The sequence below is a fragment of the Toxorhynchites rutilus genome, chromosome 3 (assembly GCF_029784135.1).
Source record: "Toxorhynchites rutilus septentrionalis strain SRP chromosome 3, ASM2978413v1, whole genome shotgun sequence".
NCBI classification, from domain to species: domain Eukaryota; kingdom Metazoa; phylum Arthropoda; class Insecta; order Diptera; family Culicidae; genus Toxorhynchites; species Toxorhynchites rutilus.
Genome location: NC_073746.1, coordinates 121,681,112 through 121,695,399, shown reverse-complemented (window position 1 = coordinate 121,695,399; position 14,288 = coordinate 121,681,112). Strand labels below are relative to the sequence as shown.

Here is a 14,288-nt window from a genome sequence, read left to right as displayed (position 1 = left end):
CGTCGTTTGCTTTTTCTGTTCGTTATTCGTATCGTGTGTTTTTCTTCCCGCGTCATAAATTAGACGTTTCGCGTAGTGTGTCATGAGCAAGAAGAAGAGGGAGGCAGGCTCTAGTCCTGCAAAAAACGAACGCATTGCCAGGGGCAATGAAATTTCGAGGCAAGCGTCATCTAATGATGCACGCGATGTTGGTGTAGTGAAAAGCGCTCGCACTGAACCGAGCCTTCGCGAGTGTGACACCGCATCGAACAACAGCAAAATAAGCGATTTCTTCGCGTCGGTCGAAAATGTAAACGGCTTCTATGGTGCCTTTGAGAATGCATCAATGCATTAAACTGACGTTATGGCGAAGCAGGCGTTAGGGTTATGCTCCAAAAAAATATTTGGGGAATGCCAAGCATCTTGAATGTCTTACTGGAATGTTACAAGTTATTTAGGTTCGCGTGCCAGTCGCAAAACTGCCTTCAACTAGGATTGCATTTGCGCTAATATTGATCATAATGAAGCATTGCTACTGTTTTCGAGGGTATTGATGTTAACAAAAAGAGTTTATTTCGCTTGTTTAGTCACCAAGAAAGTAAATGTCGTTCTGGAATTTTGTATGTGATTAGGTTTCGCTTACCAGTAGCAAAAATTCCTCCACTAAGGGTGACAGCTGCGCTTCTCTCGAGCATGAGAAAGTAATGTAACTTTTTCCGTCAATATCGTCAACTGATTTTACAATGAAAAACCATTTCAAAGATTATTCTACTAAGCAGTTGTTTCGAAAATTTCACAGCATTATAGAATAACATCCGAAGATATAAACAAGCGACTTATATAAAATAAAAGCATAGCTCTACGTCAACAATGCGGTCGTATCTTGAACACAAACTCCTATGATTTTTAAATTTAATTATTTTATTCTTTCGTATGTCAGACATTGCTGTTATGAAATGAAACTTGTAGATGTTAAAGCATTTCATTGACATTTCAATATGATGTAATATGTTCTTTATTAGGAGCTAATATGATTTACTGTTTCATGGTTTTCTTCAACATGCAACACGATTTACTGCAGTACTGAATCGATTTAAATTATACGCTTATACGACACACAAACTGCATCAGCGTAATATACGCATATGATGCGGATTAAATATATTTTATGACAATGTACATCATAAAACTGATGTTTATTATACCGAATTGCGACTTAATTTGATAATGATATATAAAATCGAGTTTTTATATTTTATGCGAATTGAAATATACACGATACATACTTTGATTGATATTAGATGCGATTATGATTTATTCTGATTTCTGATAGCACGTGCAAAATTATACGATTTAATGTTTGCTGGGTATTTCTCGGATACTCTTAAACTGCCATTGATAATAATGGGAAGAACGAATATTACTCGGTGTTTCAAAGATTTGTCACTTCTAGTGTACTATTGAGGTTCTACTGTTGCTTCGATGAACCGGCAACTATTTTATGAATGATTCCAAAATCAGTTTCCTCCGGATTTCGTCAGTTTTTAACAAAAAAAAAACTACAACCTAAAGCCCTTTTATTAATATGGCGGATAACTGCTCTTCATTGAGCGGATTAAATTTTCTCTCATAATAGTCTAATATGAGCTTTTTCTACAAATGCGGAATGCAGAGTCTGTTGCTCAACCGATGGACCAGGGAACAACTCAAAACATAAAAATAATCTACCGAGAAAAATTAGAAATGACAATCATGCTAAATTCAGAAACCCTTATCAAGGCTAAAGAGCGGCTGAACAATAACTAGAGAATGTTGAAAGGTATATTGCTTCCGATTTTTTTCGAATATTCGAGTCTTGGCACCATGTTTTATCAACCACCCAGCAACCATCAAATCGCATAAAATGCCATAATCGGAGGGTATATACATATATCCAAGGCACATTTGGATGATGTATGATGCATATAACTGGAATATACTCGCAAAAAGGGAGGCGATATACGTATATGACATATTTTATACGCATATAAAGCCGTATATAACGATATACGATGCTTTCTTCACTGATATCCGATTAGACCTAACAATGCTATATGAACAGAATGAATAGAATGTGCGTTTATATTACTGCATATCACGATACTAGGATGATCGTTATACTGATGTACGACTTAATCCATCAATGATATAGAAAATCGTGTTTTCGCATTCTATACGATTTCTGATATACAAGATGCATATTGATATTTTATACAATTGTAATTTGATATGAATTTATATGCGACCTAACATGTGCAAAAGTTAATCGGTTTAATGTTTGCTGGGTATGCTGAATCAATATAAGCGAGCGGATTTAATTATTTTATTTTTTCGTATGTGTTCAGACATTGCTGTTATGAAATGAAACTTGTCAATGTTAAAGCATTTCATTGACATTTCAATATGATGTAATATGTTCTTTATTAAGAGCTAATATGATTTACTGTTTCATGATTTTCTTCAGCATGCAACACGATTTACTGCAGTACTGAATCGATTTAAATTATACGCTTATACGACACACAAACTGCATCAGCGTAATATACGCATATGATGCGAATTAAATATATTTTACGACAATGTACATCATAAAATTGATGTTTATTATACCGAATTGCGACTTAATTTGATAATGGTATATAAAATCGAGTTTTTACATTTTATGCGATTTCAAATATACACGATACATACTTTGATTGATATTATTTGCGATTATGATTTATTCGGATTTCTTGTAAGACATGGCACGTGCAAAATTATACGATTTAATGTTTGCTGGGTATGATTTAACGTTTGCTGGATTTCGTTTGGATGAACAAACTATTCATATTTGCATCTTATACGACTATTATCATATGAATACACGATTAATTACAGACATAGAAAAAACATTGTCGGAAAATATTTGTTAGGTTATAATTACATTTATAACCTCACGAATCCCCATTTCTGTACACCCATACCTCGGTTTACGGCCTAGATTCGTTCCACGAAAATCGGCCGCAGAGCGAAAAGCCGTATAAGGAATCAACTATTCTAATATAAGTTCATACGATTACAATCGGATCGGTTCCAAATTTGTTTGTAACATGGTTTATCATTCTAAATGCAATTTATATTTCTATTTCTATTAAATTTACAAAAAAAACTCAAACTTTGACGGCTGTGCGACACAAATAAATGAAGTCCGATTGAGCTGATATTTTGTACTGGATAGCTTTTCGGGGGAATCAACATTTTTAAGAAAGTTCCGTTTAAAAATTCCAGATGGTCATTTTCATTGGCACTCTAATATGAGCCCACCTAGATATATCGACATAAAGAAAAATGTTTGCCATTATAGCGAAACATTTTAGGCCGTAAATCGGAAACGTGCCCTAATTCAAGAGGGCCGCTGTAGTGAAATGCCGTATAAAGAGCGGCCGTATAGCGAGGTATGGGTGTATATGGGAATATTTATATTTGTAGGAATGAAAACTATCAAGTGTTTAACATGAGTGGTGATTAAGAAAATTTGATAAATTGCTTCGATGGAATTCGAAGCCTCATATCAACAGTCCCGCTGTGAACAGTTCAATTGTGAACATTCGAACAATAGGAATATTCTTACGCCGAAAAAGGCGACATGTATGTCGATAGAATAAGAATACTCTTACGCCTAAAAATGGCCACAGTGTAATAAATAACAAAAATTATTTCAAGATAAAAAATGTACACGAATAAATTCGGCTTCATTACAGCAGAATTGCTAAGTGAGTATAATAAAATAAACAGATGGGATAAAACAAAATTTTGGCGCTCACGTCACTTTGCGAGATTGCGGTAGCACCGAACTGTATATATATGGGTCCCAAAAGGCTGCGACATTCAGATTTTTTTTCTTCAATGGCAGCAACATTCAACGTATTGTTGATTAAGATTTCTCTAATGTTGTTCTAGCGCATGGGAACGCTTGAAGCAAATACCACGAAGAGGAAGTAATTCTTGTATCCTAATTTTATGTTATTCTCTAGGGTTTTGAAGCTGAATTAAAAACGTTTTTACTTTTTTGTTTTATTTAAATACTCACAATACCATTTTTCTCAACTTGTTCAAGCAATAATTGAAGATTTGTATCAAATAACTCACATCTGATGGGCATTTCTAGAGAGTAAAATGGATTTTTTAGCACATAATCCGCGTACAGCTCATAAATGCGCCTCAGCAGAATATCCATTGCTAATTGGTTATTCTCTGCTACGACCATGAATTTAACGCCGGTCAGTGTTTGGAAACAGTGCAATCGGAATGTATCAGCTTCCAGCACCTCTATGCCGCTGCTCTTGGGTTCCGGACTCAGTTGGCTCGCGATGGCAAACAGTGGGTAGAACATACTGGCCAGAAAAATCTTCTCATTGGTCGTCATCTTGGGTCGACTGAATTTGAGCGTTAGTGGATAGTTGTCTTTGTTTTCGATCAGCTCTTTGATGTCTCGTCCGTCCTCCAAAGTGGAGCCATTCGCCAGAATACCGTTCACACTGATCAGCAGGTGGCCAACTAAAATCAACGCGTGTTTCAATTATTAGTGCATAAATTCTATTTTTATCTAATACTGTTATCTATGCATATCGGCGATAAATCATTTTATTACCATTAATGCCATCCTTCTGCCCAAAGGCTACCGAAACTTTTTTCGGTTCGTAATCCAGACTGATCCCCAAGGGGTATTTGAACGTCCTCTCAGTTTCAATTTTCGGCACATTATGATCTAGATTAAATATCAGCCCTCCTGACTTGCTTACGATATAGACACCGTAAATTACCATCGCTTAATCTAGATTATAATAATCTTCTATTTTTCGTATGAGATCAATATTGGGATTCTGTGAACTCGAACCAAATCAAAACAAATTTGACGTTTGCGGTGGTCTCTTCGCACCCAGCTGACAAGTAGCTCAGTAAATCGAGCAATATGTTTTTGTGTGTGTTTACAATCGAAAGTGGGAGTGTAGTGTACACCACTAGGATCCTGTCATTCATAAAACAGATGATTGGAGTCTTCAAGCTTATTCATAACTTGTGTGGAAAGTTGAGTTTGAGTGTAATACGAGAGCTAACAATACTAACTGCTACCTGTTCTGCGGAGTCACTCGCCAGGATGAGACGTATTTTTGTATAGCTCGAAGCAGGAATATACACTCAGTACAGCACCGTAGTACATCCTACCTTTCTTCACCACAAAATATATTTTTTATGTTTTATTTAACGTAGTTATCTATTTACATGCGATTTTCATTTACGAAATGAATAGTTTATACGTGAGTATTTGGAAGCATGACTCGTGGGTATGTGTATTCGGAGTGTTTACCCAATTTTCTCTTCCGTAGAAAATACTGACCGCAATATTGCTCGGAACGATAGAAAGCATTAAGGGCATAGCCGTCTTATTTTACCTGGATAATGAATCAAATCCGAAATCAAGCCGTTTAGAGCCGGGTCGTGCGACCAAGGAGAGTTTATCTACGCCTACGGCCACAGCAGGCGTCCACCAGCATGGAACATCCTCTACAACAACAACAACAACAACGAAGTCGACGAGTGTAAACAAAGACAATGCCAATCGGAAAAAGTGCGTATATTTATTTTTTGCGTTGTTTATATTTTGGTTTATTTTAAATATGTGACATGAATATCTATTGCTATGTGATATATAAATCACCTGAATTGTATGAAAATTTCTGGTGTGCCCCACGATATTTGGATGAATTGCTATTTTTGGTAAACGATTATCCTTGCAATAGAAGTTAACTAACATTGTGGGGGATCGGAGAGGGAACAAAATGGAGTGATGAATTGTTCGGTAGAGTAGTAGCAAGAATTGAATGAACAACGAACGTAATGCGATGTGCACAGGAGAGAGAAAATAGGTGAAAAGAATGAACAGATAAAAGTATAGGAACACATTTGAGTAATCACAATATTTTTATTTGTTCAAATTTCGTAAGGTCACTTATGACTAAAGAAGGAGAATGAAACAACAGAACATATTTGACCATAAAGAAATCGTTGATTTTTACAACTTACAAACACCAGCCAAAGGTCAAAGTGAAGATTATTTAGCATGAAATTGATACGTGCGATAATGGTTCTGTTCTGTATACCAGTTAAACGTTTTGACTCATACATTTGACTCATATAGAGTCGAGTTTTAAGACAACTAGTCTGTTAGGAAAAAGGAATCTGCAATCGTATCGTAGTTGTTTTGAAACAAGATCATTTGATTTTGGCTTAATAAATGAGGATCTCAGCTTAGCGGAAAAAGCTGAGAGGAAGCATTCATTAGGATATAACTAAACAAGTTATTGAATGAAAATATTTTCCATCAGTTAAAAAAAAAATCTGAAAACTGGGAGATATCATCGATATTGGTAGTCCCTTTCCTTTGAATCTTACCCATGGCGCAGATGTCGTTCGATGCGTCATGAAGCTACTGGGTGGCTATCGGTTGCAGTTTCATGTTCGGAGTTTTCCATCATGGTACCTATTTCGTAGCCGGTTGTTCCCGTTCGTATTTTCTTCATCCCTCATATCGATTTGTATGCTCCAGCTCGCTGTCTTGCCGAAGGATAGCCACCCTGCATAGCTTTGTTTGGATTTTCACGCTGGTATAAGGACAATGTTCGACCATCCCTGTTTACTCCTACACCACGCTGAACTGATATGAGGAGGGGATAGCAAATACTGAACAAGAGTGTGACACTTAGCAGATTCACTATAAATATCCCCCCTAAGCGAGTTTCTGATGAAGTTTAGGTACGTAAATACAATCTTCATTCGCTACTCGCTTTAAAAAAGCAAAGTAAATAAGCTAATCGTGATGAGCAATGAAAAATGGAATATTCACAACAATGTTGAGGGAGAAAATTTTCGGGATAAGATAAATGAACGATCATTACTTACCACCGAAGACGTTTTCTCCCGAACAAAGTTATGCGCTGTGTCTGGAGAAGTTGGAGTCGAATTCTGTATTATAGGCTTCCTTGCTGGTTCCCTGCAGTCGTTGCCTTCCCACAATAAATTCGGCTCGTCGTCCATAACAACCGCGACGTTCCGCTTCACCGGGAAAAAAACATCACTTTCAGCCTTCGTTTCTGGGTCACAGCTTGCTGTTCCGGCACGGCCGGTGTAGACTTACGTTTCCGCATGATGATGTCCATCTCCGCTAGGTATGTTTGTTTTCACTGTCTGGTGTGTTCCCCGTGTTCCGATCTCCCGACCCAAAGCCCGGAACGTTGTAGCCACCTTTCTTTCCTTCTTCTGCTTTAGCTTTAGCTGCAGTTCACGATCACGTAGCACCGTCGGACAACCAGAACCAGGCTTCCATTCAATGGTCTCATTCTTCTCCAGAAGTTTAATGATATTATAGATACCGGAACGGGTGTATCCGGTGGACTCAAAGTATATAATCAATCATTTCTCAATAAAACATAATAAATCATATTTTTTTTCAAAATTAAATTAACATAAACTCATAATATTAATTCATCAACACTAGGACTTTTATTACATACTAACTGACCCGGCAAACTTAGGCTCGCCCAAAATTTATTTTTCGTTATCACATTCACGTTTTCTTACTAAGCGCACATACATGGGTCCAATCGCAGAACTGTTCATTGAATGATCTTCTAATCTACCTTTTAAACATATTTTTACTAAAAAATAACAGTACTTCTACCAAAACTCGACATTATAATATCAGTTTATTTTCAGACACAATCCTCGTACAAGATTTTTCATCCACTTGCAAATACCATGTTTTTCCGTTACATGGAGTAAGTGTTTGATACAGAAAATATGATAGAATGAAGACAGCCCTGTATCGGACAATTCCTTTCTCGAGTTTTGCTCTTATCAACACATTCGGCGATCCATTTTCACTTATATAGATAGAAGACGACATAGGAGTGCGTTTTATCACATTAAAATCCATTTCCACTTTCGAAGGAAGATCAATTTCGTTACCGCAAACATCAAATGGACTAACAACGCTTTTCAATATATAATTTTAGAACACATGCGAATTGAATTTTTCGAGTTTTCTCATTTTCTTTCAGAGTTTTCCGAAAATTTTCAATTGTCATGTTTGGTTGGAATATGTTTGGTTGAAATATGTGCATTATTTTTATGGGACCACCTCTCCTTTCCAGAGAAGGAAGGGGTGTCCTACCATCATAGAAACATTTCTCGTACCCAAAAACCTTCACATCCAAAATTTGGCTCCATTTGCTTGATAGTTCTCGAGTTATACAGAAGTTTGTGTTTCATTTGTATGGCAGCTCCCATGCCCTTAGAGAGAGAGAGGGTAGGTGTGTAGAATCACCATAGGAACGTTTATCGATCCCTAAAACCTCTGTATGCTAATTTTGATTCCATTTGTTTAATTAGTTCTCGGGTTGATCAGCAATCTCCTCTCCCCCTCTTTAGAGAGGTGAAGAGAGTTTCAAATCACCATAAAAACATTTATTACTCTCTGAAACCTCCATATGCCACATTTGGTTCCATTTGCTTGATTAGTTCTCGAGTTATGCAGATTTTTTTTTTCATTTCTATGGCAGTCCCCTTTTAACCACTCCAGGGGGGAGGAGTGTTGAATTACCATAGAAACGTTTATCGATCCCTAGAACTTCTATACGCTAAGTTTGATTCGATTTGTTTGATTAGTTCTCGAGTTGTTCACAACCTCCTCCCGCTCTTTAGAGAGGAGAAATCAGTGTCGAACCACCATAAAAACATTTATTGCTCCCTAAAACCTACATATGTCAAATTTGGTTCTATTTGCTTGATTAGTTCTCGAGTTATGGAGAAATTTGTGTTTCATTTCTATGGCAGCTCCCCTTTAGAGAGGGGGTAGAGCTCCCCTTTTAGAGAAAAGTGCAGATAATGTATTGTTTTTTTTTCAGAAAAAAAATTCGAAAAAATCGTTCAGTTACATGTTGATGAATTTTCGTTTCGTTCTCTTCGGACACCCTTCATCAAAGTTTGAACTATTTGCTGGTCAACGTCAGCGGCCATTTCGTTCCACGATCTCTTCATGTCTGCAACATCCCGAGTCACTTTGGAACCCTTCTTCAATTTCTGCTTATCAATTGCTCAATATTTTTCGATTGGATGGGCAATTGAGGACAAATTGGGAGGATTGAGGTCTTTTTCAATGTAATCGACCCCATTGTCACGGTACCTCTGAAGCATCTCTCGACTGTGGTGGCAGTTTGCCATATCTGACCAAAACTTCACCGGACCTTTATGAGCCTTATAAAACGGAAGGGAACGTTTCAACATTGTCTTGTTTGTGATGAAAACCTTGAAAAATTACGACAATCTTCTCGCATACGGATTCTCCGAATGGTACTTTGGTTAGAGTTGTGTTTTTTTTGGCGATGTCGTAGTTCGATAGTCTCGGGTTTGCCTTGATTGTTTTCAACACCTTCCGAACAAGAGTTGCACGTTCACGGAAAAGTTTTTCAGCAAATCATACACGGTCGATTTAGCCACTTTCAGCGATTTTAGTATCTGACCACGCCGGATTTTTAATGTGGATATTCAAAATCAAAATTTTTCTCTCGGCTTCCATACTACACACATTTTTTAAAACAGTGAAAAAATTTAAAAATTTGAACGAAAAATTTTTCTCGTCCATAGATGTAGGTTTTCCAAACAATTTGCTGTCAAAAGATTTCAGATCTGCCTTCTACGACCGTTGCTATAAAATGAAGAATGATTCCGGATTCTAACTGAACCTTATGTTCAGCTTGATAGTCCCGGGGGCGATAAAATATATCGCTTTTCCAGCCAGCAGCAGATGCAGATGGTTTGTCAAACCAGGTATTTTTGAGAAACTTGGATAGTTTCATAGTCTTGAAGATATCTGCCAACTAGTCACTTCCCGTCGCCATGTACAACTCTCATCTTGAAAGCTGTTTAATGTCCGATATATTATCGCGTGCGAGAAACTTGGATTGGACGTCATTTTGTTTTCTATATTAGAACGGAAGAACTAAACAACAACATTTTACAATAACATTTGACTTATTTTAATGTATTTTGTAATGCCTTTCTTTACAGAGAATTCAAAGTACTGCACCGAGTGATCCAGTGCTGTCTGCTGAACGGAGGTGTCTTTATGTTCAGCATCATGGTGTTCGAGTACGGAATCCTGCCGGGCCTGTTCTATATCCTGTCCTATTTGTCCACCAACTCCGACGCCGAAGCCAACGTTTGGAACTGGATGATGCCTTCGCTTTCGTTGCTGTTCCACAGCTTTTGGGTTGCGCCGTTGTTTATTCTCAGCAAAATCGTCAACAACTTCTGGTTCCAGGATATCGCTGATTCGGCCTTCCGGAGTCGCAAAGGGCGTCGCCTCAAGCAGGATCCCTTCAGCGAGATAATCGCCGACCTGTTCATCAGTTTCATTGTGCAAATTTCGTTTCTGCTACAGAGCACCATTATCAAGTATTTGCCAATCCCGTTTCCGTTTGTCTGCAACGTGGTGTATATAGTGCACATGAGTCTGCTCTGCTCGCTGTATTCATTCGAGTACAAGTGGTTTAATATAGGCTGGAAACTGCCCACGCGATTGACCTACATCGAAACCAACTGGCCATTTTTCCTCGGCTTCGGACTACCTCTGGCAATACTTTCGGAAATGCCTGAATCAATTGTCGCTAGTGGCTGTGTGTTCTCCGTTCTTTTCCCACTGTTCATCCTAAGCGCTAACGAGGCCAAACCTAAAGTGGCTGCTTGGTAAGCGTAACTGGTGTAGCTTTATTCTGAATGCTAAAAAAAAGTTTTATTTCAGCGAAACACCTCTGAAAATATTCTCTCTGTCAGTGGCTGTCTCAAATGGTATAGTCAGGATGTTCCGCTTGAAGAAGCCAACCGTGCCGGGCACGATCGAAACGAAAGCGAACACAACAACTGCAACTGATGGTCGGGGAATTACACCTCCGCTGTCCAGTGGCGCTTCCACGCCCTCACTTAATTATCAGCTAAGTCAGCAGCAGAGAATCCGACAGCACAATCACCAACATCGGCAGCATAGTCGTTCCTCACCGTCTTCTGTAGCTAGTAGTGCTTCTACGGCAGGTACGAGCATGGGGCCGGCGATGACCCCGCAGCAGCAGCAAGCCTTGTACAATCGTAGCCTCAGACGATAAGAATAACAACAAAACAAAAAACGATTGCTTAAGTTGCGAAAATCAATACCAACACACAATATGATAGAAGCACGCGACAACAAGTGTGTCAAAATAAGCAATCCGAGTATCGCAATCGTGATTGCATGTGATCAACAGTTAGAATAACATAGCCACGCAATGCCCTCATATGTACACCAGCAGACATATCGGTAAGAAAGAAAATATTCGTCAATGTGACAACGGTGCTATGTTTAAGTTAAATTTCACGATTAGTTCTCGCAATGGAAAGTTTTACATGTTTAAGTTTTTTTTTCTTCTCGCTAAGCTTATATGGGACGTAACAAGCGTAACAAATGCGATATTTTAGTTTTTTTTGTGAAACAAGTAAACGATCAGACTGCATTTTCCTCTCTATAAAGGAAATACAAGAAGATTTTCTTCGATTCGGTGTCTTTGGTTTGAACTGAAAGAAAATTCCCGACCAGAATCGATCGAAGTTGAAAATGAGATTAGATATATATAACTTATAACTGACCTTTTTCAAGGTTAGAGGCTAGGAACATGGTCGAGGTTTTCAATCAATCTGTTCGAAACTGTATAAAATCATCACAGATGTTGTTGGGATGATTCAGGAGTTTTGTAAAACAGAAACTATATCACGTACATGGCTAAGTTCGCCTCGTCCACCTAAGGTTCAAAGGCGATTGAGTTTTTCATTGCGATAAGACGGCTTTCCACGTGTTGTTCGTTGCGATCTACACTGCCACAGCTACACCCTGAGCCACATCTCCGACCAAGCAAGGACTGTTCTGATATCATCTTAAGTATTTTGTGACTGCCACCCATTGGCGGATGCGGATGCCTTAGGTGTCGCCCCTCAAATCAAACCTTGTTATCATATCCTTGTTTCGGTTTTTATTGAAAAATAAAATTTATTGAATCCAGAAACTTCTTTATTCTAATATTAGATGGAAGGAACAAGAAATCATAATATCTTCACGCATCTCGACTTAACAGCAGTAAATTTTCTGAACCAAAAAAAACAATATCAACAGATATGAGTGCATTCACTTTCAATTGAGTATAGACCCAATCCATTTACCACGTTGGGTCTCGCGTCGATCGGAGCTCAAGTCGGAGTGTGAAGCATGTCTAACCAATCGACTCTTTCAGGAGATACCTCAAAAACGCAAACGGTTAGTAACAACTTCAAAATTTGGGAGCGTTCCTTAGAAGACCCGCAATTCTCATTCTACACTTGACAAAACAATTAGAGGAACAGAGTGCGGAGCCGACATTGTTAGGTGGTTTTTGATGTGACGTAGCTCTGATCGAACAGCTAGACAAAATTTGTTTTTTTTTCAAAATAACGTTCACAGGGGTTTGGAGGATATACAACGAAGCTACAAAAATAAAGTCTGCAAACATCAAAACTTACTGCAATATTTACAGAACTACAGCATGATTTTGTAAAACACTATAAAAATTCTGTTTTTGACACGTTTTTGGAATCGATGCAAAAAAAAAAAAAAAATTTTTTTGTCAAAGTAACAAATTATCCTTGTACATAATTGAGTGTAGTTTTCCGCCTTTCCATTTGTGGTGCGATAATTAGTTATTGAATTTATCATTATGAACCACGAAGAGTAAAATTTTCATTCAAACAAAAATATCTCTGTATAGAAAGGTCATACAGGAACGTTGTGGGCTTTCAAATGAAAGTTGGTTGATAAGATTAAATGGATTTGCTATTGATTTGGCTGGCAAAAATTTTTGTTAGTCCACAAAATCTTCAAAATAAAACGGAAATAAATCGATTGTTAATTTCATCTCGATAAATCAAAAAAAAATCAAGACAGAATCTTCTGAATGGACCATGGTGGAATTTTGGACGTAGAACTTTCTCAAATCCACTTGTTCATTGGCAGTCTTCAGAAAACATACGCTGCGCTGCACTCGAGTTCAATTTTCATCAACGCGCGTTCATAACAAACACGTATTCTCTCTTGATACGAAGTACACCAAACTCAGATAATAAACATTTCTTTCACTTGTGGGATACCCGCCTTATTACACACACACACACACACACACACACACATCACATTCTCGCGCCCGTTTTGTCTTCGCTCGTTCTAAGCTAAGCAAAAAAATAATAAAACAACGGCGCGCCTCCATACCAACCGCATCAACAGAGAAAGCAAAGCAGACAAACCAGATTCGAGCGCGGTCTAAAATTGGGTATAAAAACCGGTGTACCGGATACGGTGCAGTGAGGATGTTCGAACTTTAAAGCGAACGGTGTTGATAACAAAACATTTCAACTTTGTTTCGGTATGCGTTGATTCGTCCGGGCACTGGTGTGCGCAAGGAGTGAGAACTCAACTGGGTGCAAAAAAAGTTGCAGAACAGCACCGCGTTGCATTCCGAAAACTGTTCATTGGATCCAAAATTTTTATACTACTTCAACTCTAACAACTCGTTTGTAGAATACTAACCCATGCAACTAACGGTTCTATTAAGATCCACAATTTGAGATATGTGACATCGTGCATAAAGTACGTAACGCTAAAAATCTGGATTTTGGACCCCCTCCCATCTATGTAACGCAATTTTCTATCTCTAATACACAGTAAGCAACGCAAAACCCACCTCCTCTTCCCCCACCATCACGCGTTACGTAACTTGTACACGGCTCCTAAGTTTAGTAAAATCTTCGAATTTCTGAAAAATTAATAGAATTAAATTCGAAAACATTTCTCGAACTATCACAGTCCTACATTAAGCTTTTGTTCGTGCCCTCAGACACATACCCTTATACTGGATAACACCATCAATCACTAACGCGTGATGTTCATTCAAAAACTTGGAGGATTTTTTTTAAATTATCGTCGTGGGCTCACCCCTCTGAGGGTGACACCCGGGGCAGACTGCATCGTTTTTTGGACAAAGTTGTATTTATTCCTCAACATTGTTTTCTTCGAGGGCAATACACTTGTTATAGCGAGTTTCCAATATTTCGATGCCCTTTCTGCAGTACGAAACGTCGAAGGCTCCAAAATTTGCCTCAGTGGTAATGGATTCACGTTTCAT

At 38.2% G+C, this 14,288-nt stretch overlaps 2 protein-coding genes across 2 annotated transcripts; one reads left to right on the top strand and one right to left on the bottom strand.

Annotated features, from left to right (window-relative positions):
• Positions 1–4,051: 4,051 nt before the first annotated feature.
• LOC129775864 (trafficking protein particle complex subunit 4) lies at positions 4,052–4,932 on the bottom strand. The gene is made up of 2 exons (XM_055781028.1): positions 4,649–4,932; positions 4,052–4,554 (listed from the first exon to the last, which is right to left on the bottom strand). The coding sequence occupies exons 1-2, from the start codon at positions 4,821–4,823 to the stop codon at positions 4,076–4,078; spliced, it is 654 nt and encodes a 217-aa protein (XP_055637003.1). The 5' UTR covers positions 4,824–4,932; the 3' UTR covers positions 4,052–4,075.
• A 121-nt stretch (positions 4,933–5,053) lies between these two features.
• Positions 5,054–11,638, top strand: LOC129775863 (etoposide-induced protein 2.4 homolog). The gene is made up of 4 exons (XM_055781027.1): positions 5,054–5,315; positions 5,385–5,626; positions 10,123–10,800; positions 10,856–11,638. Exons 1-4 carry the CDS (start codon positions 5,301–5,303, stop codon positions 11,211–11,213), a joined length of 1,293 nt encoding a protein of 430 aa, XP_055637002.1. The 5' UTR covers positions 5,054–5,300; the 3' UTR covers positions 11,214–11,638.
• The last annotated feature ends 2,650 nt before the right edge of the window (positions 11,639–14,288 follow it).

Bases quoted from the DNA above. Each gene is read 5' to 3' on its own strand.
- LOC129775863 (XM_055781027.1), top strand. The intron at 5,627-10,122 runs GTGCGTATATTT...CTTTCTTTACAG, and splicing joins GACAATGCCAATCGGAAAAA to AGAATTCAAAGTACTGCACC. The intron at 10,801-10,855 runs GTAAGCGTAACT...GTTTTATTTCAG, and splicing joins AAACCTAAAGTGGCTGCTTG to CGAAACACCTCTGAAAATAT.
- LOC129775864 (XM_055781028.1), bottom strand. From the start codon at position 4,823: ATGGTAATTTACGGTGTCTATATCGTAAGCAAGTCAGGAGGGCTGATA. The intron at 4,555-4,648 runs GTAATAAAATGA...CGTTGATTTTAG, and splicing joins GCAGAAGGATGGCATTAATG to TTGGCCACCTGCTGATCAGT.